Source organism: Clarias gariepinus, chromosome 3 (genome assembly GCF_024256425.1).
Source record: "Clarias gariepinus isolate MV-2021 ecotype Netherlands chromosome 3, CGAR_prim_01v2, whole genome shotgun sequence".
NCBI classification, from domain to species: Eukaryota; Metazoa; Chordata; class Actinopteri; order Siluriformes; family Clariidae; genus Clarias; species Clarias gariepinus.
In genome coordinates this window covers 32995001-33013466 of record NC_071102.1, presented here as the reverse complement: position 1 = coordinate 33013466, position 18466 = coordinate 32995001, and the positions used below count along the sequence as shown (strand labels likewise).

Sequence of the window (18466 nt, the reverse complement as noted above, 5' to 3'; positions counted from 1 at the left end):
TAGTTCTCAGAATGTGCCGTGTAATCAGGAGACTGTGTGAAGCCTTGGCGATAGCAGCGCGGGTCACGCAGGTCTCTGGCCTCGTGCGCGTGTGATGAGCTGAACATCTTACCACTTTTTGCGGTGATTTAATATTGTTACTTGTGCTTTACAAGATCCCCAATAATATCTTGTCTGAATTATTATTATTATTTTTTTTACCAGACTGTGAGATCCCATCACATTAGATTAGACGATGCATTACATCAGAGCGATTCAGGCTGTCAGTCAGTATATCAGCAGCAACTTTATGCCTGAAGAGAAGAGGATTAAATAAAAGGAAAGGAAAGTGAGTGCGGAGCTCGTGTTAGCTTGCTAAGCGAGCGAGCTGCAAAGTGAGCGTGAGGTAATAAGGATAATTTTCCATCCATTAGCATGCGCTAATTATATTAAAGGTGCAGTAGGTAAAAATGTCTCCTTTAAAAGATTAGTATTTTTTTTGTACAGATGTGGGTTCAGTGTTTAAATGTTCACAAAAGCGACACAGTGTGTGTAAAATTGTTACCAGGAGACAAAAACACAAACGGAGCGTTCTGCTAAGCAAATCAGCTTTCCAAATGGGTTTGCTCGACTTTAGCTAAAACCACAACTTTTCATTATTTTTATTTATTTTATTTACTTTTTTAGAATAAGTTTCTTACGCGTTATATCATCTTATATTATATCATCGAGTTCATATCTTACGAGTTATTTGTGCAAGTTACAAAGTTAAAGAATCGACTGTCAAGGTCTCGCCACAGGTTTTACGCCTGATGCCCTTCCTGACGCAACCCTCTCATTTTACCCTGGCTTGGTACTGGCACTGCATCCTGTGGTTGGGGTTTGGGCATTTGGTGGAAATTAATCCCGGGCCTTTTTAAATAATGTGATCAAAGTTTTTTTTTAATTATCTGTCATGTGTAAAAACCTACCTGTGTATTATAGTTTTGTGATCCTGTGCCATCCTCCTATTGGTTCCTATTAGATTAGCATTACAGTCAGAAATTTTAATCCAGATGTCTACAACTAATGACACACATTATGTGCCGTGAGGAGAATCCTTTCACACACACACCTCATTGTACGGTGTACCGCTAGCCCCTGCAGAGCTCAGCACCTTGCTGTCGGCTTCGTGCATTATCCCGAGCGTGTGGGTGTTTCCTTTCTTTCCTGAGAACCTGATTTATGCTCGTCCTTGAGGGTGCTTGCTCCTAGCTGATGGTGCTGAATCTTTTAAACCTCTCTCTCTCTCTTTGTTTCATTATCATCATCTGTAGGCATGACTCAGCCTTGGTTTGTTGTTTCTGCATCTGGAGCTTGAATTCAAATCATGAAGCATTATGCTAAGTCGCTGTTACTCGAGTAGACTGAGTCAGAGGTATGCATGGGTTTTTTCCGTCCTGTGTACATGAAATGTAGTGCAACACTCGAGACAAACTTCGCCTCCCCTTCTTTCTATTCATCGCTCATCCTCATTTATCTTCAAGCTCATTGATTTTTGTCATGGTGGAGTTTGGCCAGGCCACAGGTCTCTCTCTCTCTCCTGGACTCTCCTGGGCGGTTCAGTTAGTCACGGTTGTGTCACTGTGATGAGTCAGCGGCTCACGAGAGCACACGGGTGAGCCCTATGGGAGGAAATCCTTTTCAATTTCCTTGGGATCTACTATTCAAATAAGACCACGTGGCTTTCTGCCCTCGGAAAAACAGGCTCCTTTCCATGGCCTTCTGTGTTGTTCTGGTCCCCGGGTTTATGTTTATGTGGTGGGTTTGGACTTTAGTGCTGAGCCTCACTCGAAATTACACCATCATGAGTCATCTGTTTCGGTTTGCTTCCATTCACCTGTTGCATTTAATAAGGTAAACAAATATTGATCGTTCTTTACTGTGATTATTGAGCCTTATCGTATTCTGGTTGGTATGCATCACACTTTAGGTTTAAACTCACAGTTTGCAGACAGGGTCTATGGAGCATAGCTATGGGAAACTGATTTTTAAAGGTTCCATAAGTTAACATACATCTCGAAACTTTTCCAAAGTGTGTGTGTGTGTTATTGCATTTATCAGAGAACAGCAGTTGTTGAGTTGAGCAACAAGTTGGGGGAGGGTGACCCTCATATGATGTCACATAAGAGGGGGAAATCTCATTGGCTTTTTTAAGCCCTAGAAAAAAACAAGAAAAGCAGGGGTGGTTGTTTTTTGTAGACATGAGACTTGTCTGATTGTCTTAGAGGTTAATTTATGCATAATAGGTAGTAGATAAGTGGATACTTATTTACACAGTCACAATAGTCACCTATTGGACTGGAGCGGGACATTGGCAGGGACAAAAAGGGATCACTTCGTATGGGACATTAGTAAACATGAGTGCTGTCAAATGTAATCAAAACTCACAATGCACAGAAATCAGATTGAATCGAAACAACAGTCTACATACAATTTACAATTTATAGCTGTAGTAGAAAAAAAAAGTCAAATTGAATCTAGTTCCAGTTTTAATACAACTGTTAAACCAAGAGTTAAATGTTCGGAAATCATACCGATCATAACATTAGGAGCTGACAGGAGAAATGAACCACTTAGATAATCTTGTTTTTATATTATGCAACAATCAGTTCTTCTAATGTGACCTGTTGGAAGAAGGACAAATGTGGAAAGCGTAAGGATGACTGGGTCAGAGCACCACCAACTGGCAGGTCTTGCCTAAAATGGGCATGTCAGGAGGAACTGAAGAACTGCACCATGGAACAATAAAATGGGGAATGGTCTGATGAGTCATGTATCCATTCACATCATGTGGAATGGTTGGGTTAATTCATGGAGGCCCCACCTCATAACTGATGTGACATTAAGGATCTCCTGCTAATGTCTTCATGCTAGATACAACACCACATCTTCAGAGGTTTTGTCCAGTCCATGGCTAAAAGGGTCAGAGCTGTCTGGCTGCACAAGGGGGACCACACAGTGTTAGACGGGTAGTTTCAATTCTATTTCCATGTATCAATGTATAACACTCCTATAAATTAGATAAATAATAAACACCTAGTTTAAATAGGTGGATTTATGTATTTGTGTCCATAAAATAGGTCTGTTGTTGTTGTGCTTGGGTATGATCTGAGCAACTCTATACAGTGAAGGACTGTAGTTTCTCGGGTGGGTGTGGACAACACTGTCAGGTTTTCCTCTGTAGGACGCTGTGGCTGTTGTCCAGATTCACACTTGCAGACTCATGAAAACATGGTGAAAGCTTTTGTGTCAATCAGACATTTTTTTGTGACATTCTACCATTTCACCTCTTATTTCTTCCTTTTTTTTAAGTTAAACATAATTGCTAATACAAAGTATAATGGCTGATAATAGTAGTCTGGTCATTGCGTTATGTGCGAATGTGTGTTTTAGCTGTACGGTCTAGAGTGTGAGAGTTCCTCAGGTGCGATGTGCACGTGATCCAGTCTCTTTCTATTTTTATAACTCTTCATGCATCACAGGAAAGCTAAAAAAAAAAGGATCAATAATGCCACACCCTTCCCTCAGACAGGTTGGAGAGAGAGCGGTACTGTGGTTTATTTAAACTTCACAATACTGAACGGTTGGATCGGGAAACCTGTTCTGACGTAAACCTCTCATAAATTATTCATCTCTCTATAACCTCCACGATTCACACATTAAACCAAAAGGCTAAAGGGCAGCAGAGGATCATGCACTGCTCGCCGCGTGACTTCCAGGATATACAGTCATAGAAAGCACTCCTCTGAGCACGTGGGCAGTGAAAGTGCTGCTCCCGAGAGCTTCGTCATTAAACTTATAGCAGATGTGCGCATGTGCGTAAACAACAGCACAAACTAAAGGAACCCTGCTGCCAGAAAAACATCTGTGTGTCGTCTGTCTGTATCCAAGCGCCGATATGGAGGAAGCACAACTACAAAGCTTGAACCAGGACATTATGCACATATGCTTGTCCAATCTTGTCATTTAGTCTAAAATTGATGTCACTGTCATACAGAGGATGATTACACACAGAGGAAACAGCAGCTCTCTCCCCAGCTCGTCTTAAAAACAAATCACTTCAGATTTGTTATTATATTTCAGTCTTATTACGTTTTCCGCTGTAGCACTGTGAACAGCATTCCTGCTCACGATATTAGAAATGTATTGTAACCCAATAAGGATGTTTCCAACAGCCTTATTTTCCACGTTTAGCTCTCTGGCTCTCCTCAGAAATGACTGGAGCGAAGATGGTTTCAAAGTGCTAATAGAGCAATACAAACACAAGGGATGTTTATATGGGAATTCTGGGATCATTCAGATATCCGTTATTTTTCATATAAGGGGTGTTGAAGGCAAAGGAGATTTACAGAAGACTTGAGCACAGTACGGTGATGAGACTCTTAGCTGCAGTAAAACATTTGAACGGTGCAAACGTTGTACAGAAGGCCGTACGTCTGTGAATGACGATCCCGGCTGTGGTGGCTCTGAGCACACTACTGCAGTCGTTCTCGTGAACGTTCAGTGAGCGAAACGCTCGATCCTTAAAAATCTACAGATAACTTGTTGCCAGCCTGTGGAAGAAACACATCTGTCTGTGGGAACAGTACACACAATCATTTACCAACACGTTTTTACTCTCAGAACCGTGTTCTGTTATTCTACACAATCAAAAGTCCCTGTTTGACTTGAACACCTGTCATGGCTAGTCCTGTTCTTATCCTACTCAGTTCTTATTCTGATGTTTTTTTCTGTCTGTTGTTTGAAAATGACTTGTTTAAATTGATCTACTCATGTCCATAGTTATACTTTATTTGTGATTATATACGGTATATAATTTAGAAAAGTGCATTTTACAGAATTACCTAAAAGGTAAAAAACATAAATTAGAGTGGGAGCATAGTTTGTAGGTTGGGTTTTTGATTTTCCATCGCTGCTTCTTTTATGCCAATTTGGCAACCCAGGTTTGTCCCCTCAAAAGCATGTAAATAACCTGCCAGTCAGCGTAACTAATGTTGGTGTTTGTGAACACAAAGCCACAAACTCTCTCTCAAAGGCAAGAATTTATTCAGTTTGGTAAAGAACATTCTATTCACAGATTTAGCATTATAAGCACATATTTCCATAAGACTGGAAAAGACTGGCAAGATTATTTGTAATGAAGTCCCACCCACATTGTTTGATTGACAGGGCTACCTTGTTGACAGTAAACTGGAAATGTAAACAGGTTTAGGAAGTGATTTATATACATTTGGTTTGTTAATAATATGTTATAATTAATTTATTTTTAAAAATCAGTGTATGATTAGTAATTTTCTCTAATTAAAATAACATATTTGACTAAAATAAAAGGCAACTTTTAATGATGTACTGACAAGTGCAGTTCCACTTTCCTTCCTTCACCTTCTGTGTTTCAAGGTAAACTGAGGTGACATTCCACAGAAGTGTGTGTGTGTGAGAGAGAGAGAGAGAGAGAGAGAGAGAGAGACACTTTTAGTGCATTACTTTTGGATGAATGATTGACATGCTAACTAAATGAACATAACTTGTGCCAGACTTATTTGTCATTGTCTTTCTTAGATAAAGTCCCATCCAGCGGAGCCACTTTAAGATTTTATCTAAAGTAGCGTTTGATTTTAGGCGTCCATGATGCTGTTTATATTTAATACCTAAACCACACATTTGAAACCCATCAGCTCGTTGGTTTGTGTCCGTGTTTGCGTTGTGGTGATGAGAGAAAGGCATGTGACGTGATTCTGATAGCCGAGCGCTTTGTGTGTAAAGTTTGCGCTCAAACGAGTGTGTTTGTCTTTACACCATGACTACAGCATCCAAATCCGTCCTCCGTTTGCACAATTTTCCAGGTATAGCTTTACCTCTGCGTATCACTCGGAGTGCACACAAAGTGTTCATTCAGTGATGCTCTACAGGGAAATGACACTCATCACTCACTGCTGTGGCTTTTGCATCCTGCTTTGCATTCTGGCTTTGAGCTCTACATAGAACCCAGGCGATGGACAGCGCATGAACGTACATGTGTATTGTGTATTTTGTACAGTTATTCTAAATAGAATTATTTAATTAGGGTTTAAACTGTCTTTGATAATCATGTTTTGAACCCAGGAGAAGCTAATTATTTCCTATATCTCACATTTTTTTTTCCATGTACATATTTTCCAATCCATGTTACTAATTATTGCCAAATAACTATTTTAATATTTTACAAAATATAGTGGAAGTTTTTTTTTTTTTTCCTATTGTCCACAGTTTTTCGGGGTATGGTTCAAATCAAGTCAAGAGAAGGCAAATTTATTTATATTACACATTTCGTGTTCAGTGCAATTCAAGGTGCTTTACAAGTAAAATGAACCCATACAAAGACCACTGAAAAAATGCGTAGAATCAAAGCATAGAATAAAAAGTGCAGGTTCAAAGGGCAGGAATAAATACAATGTTATTAAAGTAGGCGACAATATTAAACACCAATTTAAAAAAAAAAAAAAGGCCTCTCTTTTACATTCACCTTTCATTTTCCCCTAATTGCTGTGTTCAGTTTCCACCCTTTCTTCTAGTTCTCAAGCAACAGCTACAAATCAGGGAGGACTAAAAAAACTACCATATGCTTCATCTGAGGCACAGGTGATTACATCTTTTCAAAAACCTGGTTAACCTCTGAACTGCTGCTGTTGAACACTTCCTGAGTTCAGTAATTATTTTTGGCATGACGTACAGACTAGATCCTAATTACCTAATAAACTTCCTGTTCCGATGCACATAAATGATAATTGCAGGGACGGTAAGTATGCTAATTGGGTACAGTACCGTGCATAAGTCTTGAGCAGAAGCATTCTCATTTAGCAGCAACCTCATTTCCCCTCTCGTCTGTATCACCAGTATACTAATCCCCGGCCTGATCATCTGTCATCTGCTTGTGTTCCTCACTTTTTAAAGTTAGGGTAAAAATATTTGCCTTATTCCCATCCTGTGCTAAATTATGAGTGAGTTGTGATTTAATCAAATTTTTTTATTTAGAAAGCTGTGTTAAATTCGACTTGCCACACCCAGGCCTGATTACTACCAGATCTGTTGAATCAAGAAATCACTTAAATAGAATCTGATTTCTTGATTAAATAAAGCATGCTTAAAGATCTTAAAAAGGAACACATCATGCCACGATCTACAGAAATTGACATGTATGAGTCTGGAAAGGGTTACAAAGCCATTTTTCTAAGGTGAGGGCCTAATCCACAAATGGAGATAAGTTGGAATAGTGGTAAACCTTTCCAGGAGTGGCCGGCCTACCAAAATTACTTCAAGAACTCCGAACAACATCTAAAGGACTGTAGGACTCACTTGCCTAAGTTAAAGTCAGAGTTCATGATTCTGCAATAAAAAAAAGAGACTGGGCAAAAATGGCATTCATGAAAGAGTTTCAAGGTGAAAGCCTCAACTGACCACAAAGACTTCTCTTACATTTGCCAAAAAACATCTAGGACTTGATGTTGTACCTCCCAAGACTTTTGGGCAAATATTCTGTGGACTGATGAGACAAAAGTTTAAACTTTTTGGAAGGTATGCGTCCTGTTACATCTGGCAAAAGACAAACACAGCATTTCATAAAAAGAGCATCATACCAACAGTCAGACATGTTGGTGATGGGGTGATGGTCTGAAGCTTCAGGACCTGGGTGACTTGCCATAATTGATGGAACCTTGAATTGTCTGCTTTACCAGCAAATCCTGAAGGAGAATGTCTGGCCATCAGTTTGTGACATCAAGCTCAAATGCACTTGGGCTATGCAGCAGGACAATGATCCAACACACACCAGCAAGTCTAACTCTAAATAACTCAAAAATAAATAAATAAATAAATGTTTAGGATTGGCCTAGTCAAAATCTAGACCTAAATCTGATTGAGATGAGGTGGCATGACCTTAAACAGGCCGTTTATTCCCGAAACCTTCCAGTGAGCATGGGCCAAAATTTCTCCACCGTGATATAAAAGAATCTGACAGTTATCGCAAAAACTTGATTGCAGTTGTTGCTTCCAACAACCAGTTATTAGGTTTAGGGGACAATTACTTTTTCACATAGGGACATTCAGGTTTGGAATGTTTTTTTCCCTTAATAAATGAAATCGTCATTTTAAAAACTGCATTTATCTTGGTGTAATTTATAAAAATAATAATTTAAGTGTGCAAGTGGGCAAATACTTTTTCACATCACTGTGGATGCTGTTTTTTTTACCAGGCTTATAGGAATGCTCTTATTTTAATACAGTGTTGTTGTTGGTTCAGTCCAGCCAGCATTCATTATTTTCCCACAACAGAATGCTTCTACAGTAAGTGTTTCGCCCAGCCTTGGTAAGAACCTGAACTGAACATGACGCGTCTAGTATTTATACTCATAGAGTCTGAATAATTTCTTTGACTAGGATGTGTCCTTTACCTTGTCCTTGTCCTCTTTAGAGTTGCTCCGTGTGTGTGTGTGTGTGTGTGTGTGTGTGTGTGATGGGAATATGTTACAGGCACCTTGCGGTGTTGATTGCACATGAATGCAGCAGAACCAGTTGGGTGTGTATACACATGTGAGAGGGTGTGTGTGTTAGGTTTGACTTTCACAGAGCTGTGTGTGTTGTTTTGGAGTTTGTTAACAGAAACTGCTCTGAAATCTTGCTTTGTAGAAGTGCTGTACATACAGTAGCCCAAATGACATGTAACAATCATGTGCATATCACTGCAGGGTCAGGCTTCATTTTACCTGTGTGTGTGTGTGTGTGTGTGTGTGTGGCATTGTTTCCTAGTTGAAAGTGGTTCAAGTTACATGACATTTTTATTCACACATCTTCAAAATGGCCTGTGTGTGTGTGTGTGTGTGTGTGTATACACATAATGGTGACTGGCCCTGTTCATCACCAGTCATACGAAGGCATCTTGTTCACACCTTCTTTAATGATTAGTGCAGCTTTTACGTCACTCTTTTGTCCGCGCTTTTGTACACATGCATTTCTGTTTTCTTTACCTTTCCCTACCCATGTTAATTGCTGCGCTAATGAAGACCATCATGTCACACATCTCTCTCACACTCGCACACAACTCAAGCAAACAAAAACCGACTTGGATATCATGCTGTAAGTCATTCAAACCTCTCCTGTTTTTTTTAACTACACATGAACAAATCACAAAAGCTCCTTTACTCTATCGTGTTTCCTCTCTCTCTCTCTCTCGCACTCTTCTTCTATACCGCTTTATACTGTATTCAGGGTCGCGGGGACCTGGAGCCTTTTCTAGGAGGCTTGGGGTACGAGGCAGGGTACACCCTAGACAGGGTGCCAATCCATCACAGGGCACACACACATACACACACTTACACACCCATTCACATAGTACGGGCAATTTGGGAACGTCAATTAGCCTAACCTGCATATCTTTGGACTGTGGGAGGAAACCGGAGTACCCGGAGGAAACCCACCAAGCACGGGGAGAACATGCAAACTCCATGCACACAGAGACGGGAATCGAGCCTGGCCGGGAGTGCTAACCACTACACCACCGTGCCGCCTTCTATCAAATGATTGTTTTCTCGCGTACAGTACATTTAGCTCAGTAACATTTTAAGGTAGTTCTAGAATAAAAAGAAAAGTATTAATGAGGATCTAATCTAAAGAGATAAACTTAAAAAGTCCTCTTTATATTTATTTATTTATCATTATTTTTTTATTCATAAAAATGAATTTCTTTTGCATTTGGTAACAATTAGTCATTCATCTTTAAGAAAATGCCGAAACAGCAGAACAGAGGCCTTTTAGCTCACACTAGATACCAAGCTTGTAACTCGCAATGTAGGGGAAGAGCAAATATATATTTTTTTAATTTATTTTGACATAATTACTCCACATTAATCTGCAATGTGAGAATACTAAGATTCAAAAAATTAAACAGAATTTTCATAATTGACACAAATTACATAATTTTTAACCTTTGTCCATTCAAGTTACTGAAATATAGATACCTCCATGTTCATGTATTATGAGTGAGAAGCTAGCCACCTGACTGAGCCCTGTAAATTTACCTCCTCAAAACAGTGAACTGTATATACCGTTATAGATGTTTAATTCAAAGCAAATTCATACGTATATACAGTTGTTGTTTTTTCTCCCCTAATAGTGAGAACAGCCATTTTTGATCTGACATTCCGTGCTAAAACCAGAGGATCTCAGAGCTGAATAGATGACCAGAGTTCCTGAGAAGGATTTATGAGACGAATCATAAATTGGATGTGGATAAAAGCGTATCAATTAACAAACAATTAGAAAATTGTTTTAACTGTTGAGATAAGATGAGAGAAAGAAAGGGTGGTGAGAGAGCTGAAAGGATAAAGTGTAAAACTTTAGTGAAAAATATGGTCTTCTGTTTGATGAATAAATGTCTTTGGGGTGCACTATTGTTAAAATATAATAACTTAAAAATGGTGACAGTAACTCATACAAGCCTATCTTTGTATGTTTTTCTATAACAGTACATCTTGCATATTTTTGTTCCTTATACAAATCATGCATTTTCTTCACAGAGCTAAGCTTTTACCAGTGATCACACTATAACTCACCATGTGTTTTGTGATTTATAGACAATGTTCCAGTGGAGCTGCGAGACCCCTTCTATCTTGACCAATATGAGCAAGAGCACTTGAAGCCCCCTGTGACGCGGCTGCTTCAATCTCCCGAGCTCTATTGCCGAACCTATGGCCTGTTGCAAGCTGAGGGCCAAGGGCCCAACAGGACTCCAAAAGACAACACCAGCCTCTTACAGACTCTCAGCCAAAGAGGCTTAACCCCAAAAGACCAGAACACGCCAGTGACTGAAGCAGACCTCCAGCACAAGCCTATCAAAATGGTACGTGCATGTGGTTTATATATACACATCTCATGAGGAATATATATATATACTTTACATATACAATGAGGAATGTGTGGAAGGGAAGGTATGTGAGGGTGTTAAAAGCTTTGTGCGAATGTTTGGAGATGTTCCAGATGGACACCATCTCTGTCACTAAATTGTTACACATGCGTTTAGATTGTTTCATTGCTGTTTAAAGAGAAAAAAAAAGCTCAAATATTTCTGCCAGGACCTGAGAGAAGGTTGAGGGAGATAAGGGTCGAGTGGGGGTGTCGGGTAGGCCAAATCTGATTTCAGGGATGTAGAGACGTATAAAAAGCTCCTCCTCCACTCCACAAAGGTTAAGTGGCTCCATGTGTGTGAGACATGCCTCTGATTGGAGATCTGGGCTGAAGAGCACATGGTAATGAAGTATGTCTAGAAGCATCAGGGCTTTTTAAGGACAACAGACTGTGTGACGACATTGTTATGCTGTCTAGAGAAGGTTGAGGGATGTTTATCTTGTTTTCTCAGGCTTGTTCTTTTATCACCCAAGATCAGAGCTGACAAAGTTTAATTATGGCTCTCCAGGGTCTCACAAAAACACTGCATTAATGTCTTTTATCAATTTTTTTTTTTACGATTTAACATGTTCTATAGACTAGCTGCAATAATACAGGCTCTGAAATCAGAATAGGATTTTTCTGAGGAAAGTATTAAAGTGTGTGCAAACATTAAATGCTGTAAATTGACAAATTCCTTTAATAACATACCACATCTTTGTGGTATATATATATAAAATGCCTTGCATTTTCACAATGTACTTGTAAAATACTCTCATTTTGCAAGCTTAGTGTTTCTTTCTCTTCTTTTTTTTAATGGTCGCTTGTAAGGTTCATTACTGCCCCCAACTGGACTGGAGTATTTAGCAATAGTTTATTGCCTTCAATAAAACAGGGCGTTTAAACAGTGGACACCCCAAATTACATAGCATTTCAATGTTAATTAAATGCATATAGTAGTTTTTAAAACTTAAAAATTTGTAAGAAATATAGCTGGTCAAAATAAATACTATAAATGTCAATGTCATGAAAATCACAATCCTCACAGATCAAAGTAGAACTTTTTTAATAGTCTACCTAGAATTCACAGCTGTAGTTATAAATATAAAAAAAATGAATATACAAAGATGAATACCTGAAGATTATTTAAGAGAAAAATTATGTTTTAAAGAGAATAAATTAAAACTTGGTTTCATCACTACTCCTCATTCTGTCAGACGAGAAATGACCAGATCAGAAATTCACACACATGTCACATGTAGCTTAAATATCACATTTAATTAATTTGTGAGATTAAGTAAACAACATGTGGCGTACAAATTAATAGATACAGGAGCTGCCCAGGAAACTACTGGAGAAATAATTTATATGGTAAATTATTGATGACGATTAATGCCTTAACAATTAATTCATTAACATCGTTAATAGCTACTATAATATAATAATAAAAAATAAAAAAAAGCATTATGGAATGTGCCATTACAGGAAAATGATCCACAGTACCTCCCTTAGTGCTGGTCAGCCTCACATTAATTTTGTCATTGATTTATTTTCCTATAACAGCACACCCTGTGGTGCTTTCTTATACATATTACTAATCTGTTGCAGTATTAACAAAAATGTGCACTAATTGTTCTGCTTTTTGATGAAACCAGGATCAAGCACAATAAAAGACCTCTGTGCTGTCAGACAGACAGTAATATTATGTTTCATTAAACATAGTTGTGTGTGTCTGTGTTTAATTTATTTATTTTTTTGTGGTTGTTGGGTTACATACTGTGCTTAGCCGCCTAGGTTAGTAGGTACCGCAGTGTTGTGTCACGGTTGCAGCAGGTTCACCAAGGTGTGATGGTGAGCTCTGGACACTGTCAGGTGTGTGTGTGTGTGTGTGTGTGTTTGAGCCTTTCCCATGTTCCCGCCTGTGTCTGTGGGGGGAGTACTGTGGTCTTAGTGTAACACTCAACTCCTCTGTGTCTGGCTGCCAGCTGTGGATAGTGGTCAGAGAAAGTGGGTCACGCAACAGCAATGGCAAAATCATGGAGCAGCAGAACAGAGTGTGGAGCATAAATAGTCCTGGAACACCATCTGTATGCTTCATCTGCCTTCTCAAAGATTTTACACAGCAATTATGTGATGAACAAACAAAAAACAATAATGTGGAACATGACAACTTCGGAAAAACAACAAAGTTGTTTCCAAACGTGAATAGATCCAAACGTGCAGGATTTTTAGAATGATTACAAAATGATGCTTGTAAAACATTAATAATAATAATAATAGATAGACCTGTCTTTATTTTTCTTTATACAAATTGACAAATCTGTGGGAATATTAACAAAAGGTGCATTCTTGATCCAACATTCTTTAATCAATGACACTGAAAAGAGATGCTGAGTCCACCATCTTCAAGGACCGAATCAAATCCCTAATTGTTTCTCTTGAAAATCAAGGACTGGCAAAGTCTAAGGCTAATCTATCCTGCTTAATAATACTCAAATACTCACATACACAAATTCACAAATGCTGAGTAAAAGTCTTTAGTCAAGTCCAGAAAGTAAAGAATAAAGCAACAAGGTATTTGCTAATAGTTTGTTTACCCCTTTAGCTAGCTTAGTAATAAAAGTGAAAGTTACATTAATGTTTGGACTCTAGGATTTTGTGTTCTGGGTATCAAATATAAAATATATATATATATATATATATATATATATATATATATTTATCTTAATATAATATTAAGAATACAGCATTGCCTAGTCAGCTTTAGGCTAGCTTCAAACACATTTAGCCATCTTTGCTACTTAGCCGAATACATAGCCAAGGATAGAAGTGTGATCATGTTTTTACTTTTAATAATGTTTTTAATATACATTTTATATTATGTTAATATATCTAGTGAAAATGAGGAACAAAGTATCAGGGTATTGTGTCTTACTTTAGGTTGTTGTGATTTAAAAGTTGACGAGGACAATACAATTGTACAAGCTAGATGAATGCGAAAAAAATGAATGCGTCATGATTTGATCTAATGTTAGCTAGCTAGCAACATTAACAAGTATATAACATGGTAGCTAAAATGACGTATGCGCTGCAAATACACTAGCTAACTGTAGCTTTTTAGTTTTAAAAAAAAATTGTTTTAATCATGCTTCCCTGACTAACTGCTCACTTGACTACCTCCTTTTATGGTACAAGTTGTAGCAGATTCGTATGTACAATTAGTGAAAAATAAAAGTTTTATGTAAAGCGAGATGGCAAAATTGGGGCTTTTTTATTTCAAGTCTTTCCTGAGAAACAGCATGCACAGACAGGATATGTGCTGGTTGATGACAATTTGCTTATTAGTTAACTGAAAGTACATGATGATTGTTGGACATGATGTTCAGAAATCAAGGTCATTGAGCTAAGTGTTCACTCTTCATCCCTTTTTTTTTTCTTCTTATTGCTTTTCCTTCCCAATGTGTAGTCTGTAAATCCCAGCCCTCCCACCTCAGTGTAGATTAGTGCTCAAGATTAGTGTTCCAGACCCCATCGTCTGGCTGTAGAGTTTATCAGAGCATGTTTTGCTTTCATTTCTTAGCAACATAGCATTGAAGATGAGAAACACAGCCAGACACAGCCCTGGTTTCCCAGCCATTTCCAGGCCATGAGCGCAGGGGGTCTGGGTTTGATCCAGCTGTGCCTCGGGATTGTTTGTTTAGTTAATGCATGAGGAAACGGCTTAATGAATGCCTTGACTGGTGCAGCCAAAACACTGCTGAGATACAGAATTGAATCTACTGCCTGAAGGCAAGGGTGGGTCGTGTAACCACACACATACTACAATGCATTTTTTTAAAAGTATATCAGGCATATATGTTTAGTGTTTAGGAAACATTAGAGGCTAGCATTTTTATTTAAACTGAGACATTTAGATGGATCTTTAAATGAAAACCATGGGAGAAAAATAATTCTATGCTTTGTGTCCTTCTTCATTTTTTGTATTGGCCACGCTTTAAACAAGCCAATTAGATTTCTTTCTAATGATCTTGTATACAAAAGATCGCCTACCCTGGCTTGTTGCTCAGTTCTGCTGTTCTTTGAAGGGGTGTGGCCCAGCAGTAACGCAATTACATAGCCACTGAAACAGCATGTTTGAAAGAAAAGTGAAACGAAGGGAGTTTAAAGTATGAAAACTGCATTATTCCAGGGATATTTTTGTTTAGACCCAGCATAATTTAAATGACTTAATTAAATAAATAGTAAACTATGGGACCTTTAAAAACAGAATCTGAACAGTCACACGGTCACCTGCAGCTGTTAAAAAAATGGTTGACTATGAATAGATTAAACCTTGTATTCCTCTTTGAATTCACCTGTTAACATTGTGTATTCATATTGTATTATTAATCAGACTAGAGCTGATAATTAAAAGGAAGCTTTTTTTTAAGTCTGTGAAATGCTTGTTGCCCTCTGGACTGCATTCAGGTAAATGTTTTACATACATGCATGTGACTGGATAAACTTCAACAGAGGATCTGCTACTGACAAGGTGCTGGTTCAAGGTTAAGAAACAAGAGTCACTGACCTGTTTGTGAAACAGTACTTATATATATAATGCTCTGCGGCTGGATTTTGTCTAGTGTTCCCCTGAACATAACAGTTTTCTTGCTTTTGGTTTGAAAATCTTTAGACCATAAGGCCTGCAGCTGAATCAGTTTTAGCACGGATTCATTCTTTCATTCTTTGAGTGCAGCATGATGTTTGACATGTGTTTTCCCGATGGTACATCAGACATTCAAAGTTGGGGGTTTGATTGCAGTGGTTTCTTTATAGTTCATAGATGGATTAGAGTAACACTCATGGCTTGAGATTGATGTTTGTTTACCTTAAAGTATGCTCTCTGTCTAAGAGGGATACATTCTGCCTGCACCATTTTCAGAATCCCTGTCTTACCTTCTGAACTTCTGACCCCGCTTGATCTCCTGCTCACGGCTTGATGTCTGAACGTTAGTTATTTATGATGTGCTTTGCATATACCTCAGACCTCACTCAACTAGGTGTTTAGGAATGGCACTTTGAGCTGCTAAGTGGTGGATTGTGGGTCATCGTTGGTTGCTATGGTGATCTGGCAGCTTGTTTGTCCTCTGATCCAGCGACGGACCTCACTACCCTCTCATTAGGGTGAACTTGTGATTTGGCTTAGAGAGCTCTGAAGGGGCCGACATGGGTAGACAGACACACACACACACACACACACACACACACACACACACACACACACACACACACCATCTCACTGTCTCTTATTCGTTCCACAGCGTTTGTGAGGAAATTTCTATGCACTAGCTTTTCGGAATAATTACCATACTACAGAACAGAACTGAAGTACGTTCTCTTTTCTCCATTTATTTTCTTTGCCTACGTTAGAGTTGATCGTCAGGAACAGATCATACCCGAGTGTTTATAGCTCACAGACACATACTGTTCCTGTCCCACTCACTATTTAATTAACCATTGATTTTAGCTGAAGCCTGGCTTTTCATCGACGCCCGAGTCAGGAACCTGTTTGTTAGTTCATTTCAGGCAAAGATACTGCTTAAATTTACCTTTTGAGTACATCATCTTGTATAGTTAGATTTTTATACTGTTTAGATAGAAGATGCTAGGTTTTCCGGGCAGTTCACAGCTAAGTTATCATGGGTCTCAGAGCCCCACAAAGTGTGTATATTGTAATGACACTAAGTGTCACTCATGACACTTTGGCGAGACAAATACACTGTCTTGCCAAAAAAGATTTTAAGATTTAATTTAATCACCTTTATCATAGATTACAGCACACAATGTGGGTAGCCAGTTCAGGGGTTAAAAGGATTCCTCATGCTCCCATAACTAGGGACTCTTTTACAATCTGAATCCTGGAATAACTGTGCCATCAAGGAAGAAAAGAACCCCGGATCGCAACACTGTCTCCGGTGGCTTGTACACTGGCCATTACAGGTGCATCGCTTTCTGCGCTTCCTTTCTTATCCTGAAATCTCTGAATAGGGTCAAGACCACATGACCTTTTTTGTATTGTTCCATGGTGCAAATCTTTTACATTTTCTAGCAAACTGGAGGCTTTTTTTCTGATGAGTCTCACTAACAAGTGGTTTTCTTATGGACACGCTTATGGTCTTATGGTCTAGTCCCAAACCTCTCATCATATTGTGTGCATAGAAATGCTCTTACATTTTACATTTACATTTAGACATTTGTCAGGTGCTCTTATCCAGAATGACTTACAAAAGTATGTCTGACGTTTGCTATTAAACATGGCTATGATTTTTGTGGTTGAAAGTGTTTAAGTCGCCTCCGAGTGGCGCAGTGGTAAAGCGCTCGCCCTATCATCCGGAGGTCGATGGTTCGAACCCCGGGTGATGCTGTTTTCCTCTCACAGCCGGAGGCACAGAGAGAGCTGATTGGCCGAGCTCTCTCAGGGGGGAGGGATGAGAGGTACTTGCGCTCCCACATTAGTCACGGCGCTACAGCCAATCAGGGGCGTCTGTGAGCTCGCGCACACGGAAGGAGCGGCTAGCGCTTTCCTCCGAGTGTGTTACTCCGCCCCTAACGGTGCGTGAGCGAGCAGTTCGAAAAGATGCGGTCGGCTCGCGTCACGTGGTTCGGAGGAAACACGGGATAGCTTTCGTCCTCCCGACTGAGTGGTTGTAGTAGCCTTGATGTGTGTGGGAGCACCCTAGTGACGGGGAGTAATTGGCCACGACTAGATAGGGGAGAAAATCGGGGGAAAAAAGAATTGGACAGGACTAAATAAAAAAAAAAAAAAAAAAAAAGTGTTTAAGTGATCTCTTGTCATATATATTTTTTCCTGACTATCCTCCACCGTCTAATTGGTCAGAAGTTGCTAGTTATTTATTTTAACAGCAGCTTTGACTGACTTCACCTGGAATTCAAATTAAAGTTTTATATTAATGCACTTACAGTGGTGTGAAAAACTATTTGCCCCCCTCCTGATTTCTTATTCTTTTGCATGTTTGTCACACAAAATGTTTCTGATCATCAAACACATTTAACTATTAGTCAAAGATAACACAAGTAAACACAAAATGCAGTTTTTAAATGATGGTTTTTATTACTTAGGGAGAAAAAAAATCCAAACCTACATGGCCCTGTGTGAAAAAGTAATTGCCCCCTGAACCTAATAACTGGTTGGGCCACCCTTAGCAGCAATAACTGCAATCAAGCGTTTGCGATAACTTGCAACGAGTCTTTTACAGCGCTCTGGAGGAATTTTGGCCCACTCATCTTTGCAGAATTGTTGTAATTCAGCTTTATTTGAGGGTTTTCTAGCATGAACCGCCTTTTTAAGGTCATGCCACAACATCTCAATAGGATTCAGGTTAGGACTTTGACTAGGCCACTCCAAAGTCTTCATTTTGTTTTTCTTCAGCCATTCAGACGTGGATTTGCTGGTGTGTTATGGGTCATTGTCCTGCTGCAGCACCCAAGAGCGCTTCAGCTTGAGCTGACGAACAGATGGCCGGACATTCTC

General features: G+C 39.1%; 1 protein-coding gene across 4 annotated transcripts in view; it reads left to right on the top strand.

The window, feature by feature from the left end:
• Positions 1–18466, top strand: part of camsap3 (calmodulin regulated spectrin-associated protein family, member 3) — a 40663-nt gene that overhangs the window by 6153 nt on the left and 16044 nt on the right. For all 4 annotated transcript variants that reach the window (XM_053492407.1, XM_053492406.1, XM_053492410.1 and 1 more), the window contains exon 2: positions 10626–10891. In XM_053492407.1, coding sequence (XP_053348382.1) covers positions 10626–10891 — 266 coding nt within the window. The remainder of the gene's footprint in view (positions 1–10625; positions 10892–18466) is intronic.